The 5,272-nt window shown below is 60.7% G+C and overlaps 1 protein-coding gene across 1 annotated transcript; it reads right to left on the bottom strand.

Moving 5' to 3' along the window:
- Nucleotides 1-177: 177 nt before the first annotated feature.
- Nucleotides 178-1,980, bottom strand: RPRM (reprimo, TP53 dependent G2 arrest mediator homolog). Its single transcript, XM_048081013.2, has 2 exons — nucleotides 949-1,980; nucleotides 178-860 (listed from the first exon to the last, which is right to left on the bottom strand). The coding sequence occupies exon 1, from the start codon at nucleotides 1,650-1,652 to the stop codon at nucleotides 1,311-1,313; it is 342 nt and encodes a 113-aa protein (XP_047936970.2). The 5' UTR covers nucleotides 1,653-1,980; the 3' UTR covers nucleotides 178-860; nucleotides 949-1,310.
- Nucleotides 1,981-5,272: the final 3,292 nt, after the last annotated feature.

A 5,272-nucleotide genomic window follows, 5' to 3' on the forward strand; every position in this document is an offset into this window, starting at 1 on the left:
GAAGTGACGCGAGTTAAAAAGTTTGAGATGTTTTGCAATGAGTGAAACGTCTCTGTTAGGAGTTTTCACTCTTATTGTGTTGTCTTTAAACACTGCATTATCTTCTGTTCCTGCAGCATTAAGCAGTAAAGAAAGGAGGAGAGTTTTGGTTAAATTTCTCACTGATGTTTCAGTTGATAGATAGCTTAGTAACGTTTATTTTGATTTAATGACAAATTCCATAGCGTATTTGTTCCCGAGAGAACAGGCAGATCTGTTCTTTTTCTTTCCCTTAAATGAGTACACGGCTGAGATTTCTGCTCATCTTAGGGAATCATACTACATTGCGAAATTCTGTTTTGTCTCATTTTCTACCAAAAGTTTATTCACAGTCAGGAGGTCGTCTCAGGCTCCAGCTTTATTTCACACCCTTTTAAGCTCTGGTGCATGTTGTAAATGCTAAGTTTCACCTTAGTCTATCTAAGGGAAAAAACTCATAATAGCATCTCCTAACGACACCCGTAATAATTTGGCGGTTTGACCATCTTCGCACCAGCTCAGGAGCAAGTGAGGGAAAACCAAGCAGTCTGAAGCCCCCACAGCTCCTCCAGAAAACTTCCCGACTATTATCAGCATTACAAACAGCGACAATTAACAGTCTTGCTCCAGGACTCGGGGTGTCAAGAGGGAGAGCTGGCTTACGGGGCTTGAGCCTTTCCGCACCCGTCCCGCTGCTGCAGTCCCCAGCGAGCGTTTGTGCCGGTTCCACTCCTCCCACAGCAAACGTGGCCACATTGATTTATCGCCGGCAACCAGTCCAAGCCCTCGGGGATATGATAAACAGCTATGCAAGCCTCTCATAGAAAGATGTTCTGTTATCCCTATAAAGGAAATGGATGAAGGAGAAAAAAAAAATTTATGAGAGCATAAATCTCTCCCCCCCCCCGACGCAAGACTGTAGCAAGTCACCTGCTGGCGACCCTCCGGGCGGGCACTCGCGCTGTTCTCTTGCGGGGGGCACGGGGCCACGCGGCGGGGGCGTCGCGGGGCAGCCCCGGGCGCGGCTGTGGGGCGGCCCCAGGCCAGGACCGGGCGGCGGGGCCCCGGCCGGTGGCGCAGCCCCGCGGGTTGCCCCCGCCGCTTCCCCGCTCCCCGAGCCCCGACGGCGAGCCGCGGCGAGGCGGAGGGAAGGCGACCGGCCGGACCCGTTGCCCTCACGGCCCCTTTTAACTCGGCACCTGCCCAACAACCGCTCCCCGGGCCGCCCCCGTTTGCCCCCGGCTCCCCCGGCCCCGCAGCCGTCGGGGCGGGCGGCGTCGGGGCGGCGGCGCTCAGTAGGGCCCCACCACCACCGCCTCCGCCTCCTTGGACGGCCGCCGGTCCTTGACCAGAAAGTTGATCATGCCCTCGGACTTGATGAGCAGGTTGCAGCCGAGGAAGAAGATGCCGAAGACGACGGTGAGGGCGAGGACGCACATGACGGCGATCTGCACCACCCGCATGATGTACACGCTCCGCTCGTCCGCCGCCGCCGCCGCCGCCGCCCCGCCGCCGTCGGTGACCACGGAGGCGGCGGTGCAGCAGCGCAGCGCCCGCTCCAGCTCCAGCGCCGCGCTCCCGGCGCCCGCCAGCAGCCCCGCGGCCGCCGTGCCGCCCGCCGCCGAGCCGTTCATCCCGCCCGGCCGCCCCGCCGCCGCCGCCGCCGCATGCAGGCGGGCCGGGCCGAGCCGAGCCGAGCCGGGACCGGCCGAACCGGGGAGAACCGAGCCGTGCCGAGCCGAGCCGGGGCGAACCGCGCCGTGCCGTGCCGAGCCGAGCCGTGCCGAGCCGTGCCAAGCGGTGCCGAGCCGCGCCGAGCCGCCCCGCGCTGCCCCGCTCCGCCCGCAGCTCCGCGCCGCGCCCCCCGCCCCGCCCCGCCGCCCCCGGTGGGCTCCGGGAGGGGGCTCGGGGGCAGGGGGCTGGGGGAGAGCTGCGGGGGCGCAGGGTTTGGGGGACAGGGTTCGGGAGGGAGGGGCCGGGGACAGGAGCTCCGCAGGTGGGCGTCAGGGCTGGGCTTAAGGCGAGTTCTGGGGGCGGATTTCTCGGGGGTGGGTTTGGGGAGGGGTTTGGGGTTGTCAGGGCTCAGGGTTTGGGGTTGTCAGGGCTCAGGGTTTGGGGAGGGGGGTTTTGCAAGGTGGGTCTCTAGGGAGCAAGTTCTGAGGTGGGGGGGTTCCTCACAGGGGGCTTTTGGGGAACGGGTCTTTGAGGGTTTCTGTGAGCGGGGTTGGGGAGCGGTTTTGGGGAGCAGGTTTCAGAGGTGGGGGGTTCTGGAGGCAGGTTTGGGGAGCAGGTTTCTGCCACACAGGTTCCCGATGCTGTAGGAACAGCCAGACCAGCTCCCTGGGGACCGCTGCCGACAGGAGCTGCAGAAACCCAGTGGGATTTTGGGGTTGCACCCAGCCACAGGCATGTGGCAGCGTGTGGGCTGTGCCCCCCCTGCAGCCCCACAGCCCACAGCCGGCTTCTTGTCTCCCCCGTGGGAGCACCACACGTGGGAGCGTGCCAAGGAGCAGCGTGAATTTCCTAAATCCGTATTGCTTTCCCAATGGATTTGCCTGTGGGATTTTCCCTGTGGCCGTGGGGAGCGAGTGTCCCAGGAGGGGGTCCCAAACCCTGGGGACGCACCCGAGCGCAGTGGGGACCAAAGCAGCCCCTGAGGGAGCCCCGTGTGCCACGCCTGGGTGACTGGGAATGCCTCCAGGGGGGATTCTCCGTGGGATGGGGAGATGCTGTGCTGGGGCAGCGGGGACCAGTGTGGGGCAGGGCCAGGGCCCCCCTCGGGATGTGGCGGGGTACTAAGGGGGCCCCCAAAAGCAGCCCCTCAGGGCAAGGCCACTCGCAGCAGCACCCAGTGTGCGGTTTGGAGATTTGGGGGATCCAGGGAGGGAGGCGGCAGCCCCCCGGCCGCGGGGCAGTGATGAGGATCGGCGGCTCCCACGCCTCCAGCTGAGCCATGACTTGGGATATTGCTGAGCGGAGGATGTGGACGCAGGCACTGCCGGTGCCGCGAGCAGCAGGCGGCCGCTGCCATCGTCAGCACTGCCCGCTCTTTGCTTGAGTGGAGATTTAATTACTGCAAAGAGAGGGAGAAATCTGTGTGCCAGGGGCTGCGAGCAAACACTGCCCATGGCAGGCTGGGGGCAATGGCCATGCGGCACATCACGCTGTCCAGGGCTGCTCCTTGCAGGAATAAACGGTCCCATGGGAATAAACTAATGGGGCGGTCGAGGCCAGGCACACAGCAGTGATGTTTCCCGAGCCCCTTGCAGCTAATTCATCTCAGGGTGGTGGCTATTTTGTTAGCTGCTCACAAACAATTCCCCAGAGCCCAGACACAGCCCTCTGCTCACATCCTGGTCTCGCTGCCCCTTGTTCCCTCGGCGCAGGGCTGCGGGGTGCCGGTGCCGGTGCCAGCGCAGGGTTCATTCCCTGCAGCACTGAGTGCGCCTGCTGCTGCCTCCCGCCCAGGGCAGCCCACCTACGAGGCCGTGCTGGACGAAGTTTGCTGCCTTATCAGATGGGACACGAGGAGAACATTTTGTTTTTACTGTTGAAGTAGATAATATTAATTCTAATTAGCGACGGGAGTGCTGGCAGTTATTTCAGCCAGAGGAAAGTGCTGGAAGAGAAGTTCCAGCTCCACATGGCTCCTCTTTGCAGGGTGCGATTCCCTTGCCAAAAGGTGGATCGGGGTCGGCCCCTCGCAGGTCTCACAGTTCACCAACTTCTGGCACCTCTCCCCACTGGTTAGGAAATGGTTCACATCCCTAAGCTGTGTTGGGAAAGCGCTGGGTGCTCCTGCACCTGAAAAGTTAGTGGCTAAGGGTGGGGAGGATCCGTGTGAGTGCCGCGGGCCACTAGGGAGGTTTTTTTTGTGGATCAGTCATTTGAAAATCCTAGCCTGAAAGTGCTTCAGAAATGTGTCCTAGTAAATGAGTCTCAGTGCCCTGAGGTAGCAGCGACATTAGACCCATGCTAGATACCAGGATGTCACAGCACAATAAAGCAGTGGTCGTGTAAAAACACACAAAAGAGGGAAACTGCAGAGAAGGCACTCTCTGGTCATGTACGTGGTGACCTGTAACACCAAAATTTAATCTACTTTGGTTTTCTGTGATGAGGAGCCAATATAAAGAAAGTCTCCTGGTCTGAACAGGCAAAACTGTGTGCTTTCAAACCTCCCCTCTGTAATTTAACAGAGGGATTAAGGCAAGGTGTGCAATTTAACCTCCAAAAATTCATGTCATTGCTTTTGTTCTTTTCATCCTTATGATTTGCAAACCACAACTGGAGAGCTTTGAAGAGTGAAGTGTGTTTCTTCTTGCCTATTGAAAAAAGTTTCTACAAGCTTTGGCGATGCAGATTTCAGCGCGTGCAGCACCACGTGGGTGCAGAGTACTTGCTGTAAAGGATCGGGAAAGGGCACGCTCTCCTCCCCTCATCCAGGATTATGGGTGCTTGGAGGCTGGGGGCACCCGGAGCTCACCTGCAGGGCAGCCCCCAGCCTTGGGGGAGTTTGGGATGGGGCTGGGATGGGGCTGCAGTAGGAACGGGGATGGGTTGGGATGGGATTGGGATGGGATGGGATGGGGTGGGGTGGGGTGGGGTGGGGTGGGATGGGATGGGATGGGATGGGATGGGATGGGGATGGGATGGGATGGGATGGGGATGGGTGTTTTGGGTCTTTCCCATAGGTAGCAGCTGGCTTCCAAGAACAGACACTTGCGGGAGTGAGGGACATTCTGGCCAAACGCTGCCTTCATCCTGCGGGACTTGATCTGAAATCCAGCTCCCTAGGCGCTGCTTGGCCAGCACCAGAGCGTGTCAGTGAGGCCGGCGATTCCTCCGCCCGCGCCTGCTGCAGTGTAGCTGTGGGTCTGAGCCCCCGGCAGACAGCAGCGCCTGGGAGAAGGATGCCCCCCAAAATTCCGCTCACGACGCACGTGGGCCACCAGCGCTGCCGAGGGGGCCGTGCATCTCAGCACCCAGCACGCCGTGCTTGCACAGGAGCGGGGATCAGGCTCGGCGCTGGCTGTGGCTGTCCCCACCCAAGCCAAGGCACCCCACTGTGTGGCTGTGCGGCCTCGGCGTGGCTCTTGGTGCTGAGCGGCACGGTAACTCCGGGCTGCCGGGGCCGAGGAAAGCCGAGCGTGGATTTCAGGTCGTGCAGTGACATCTAGTGTGTGCGGGGAGCTGGCAGCCGGCGTGGCGGGGACACGGGCACGGGCACGGACTAATTAGTCTGACTAACGAT

This window comes from Anser cygnoides, chromosome 6, assembly GCF_040182565.1.
Source record: "Anser cygnoides isolate HZ-2024a breed goose chromosome 6, Taihu_goose_T2T_genome, whole genome shotgun sequence".
Taxonomy (NCBI): domain Eukaryota; kingdom Metazoa; phylum Chordata; class Aves; order Anseriformes; family Anatidae; genus Anser; species Anser cygnoides.

What these genes read in the sequence shown, in the direction of transcription:
- RPRM (XM_048081013.2), bottom strand. Translation starts at nt 1,652, where the DNA reads ATGAACGGCTCGGCGGCGGGCGGCACGGCGGCCGCGGGGCTGCTGGCG.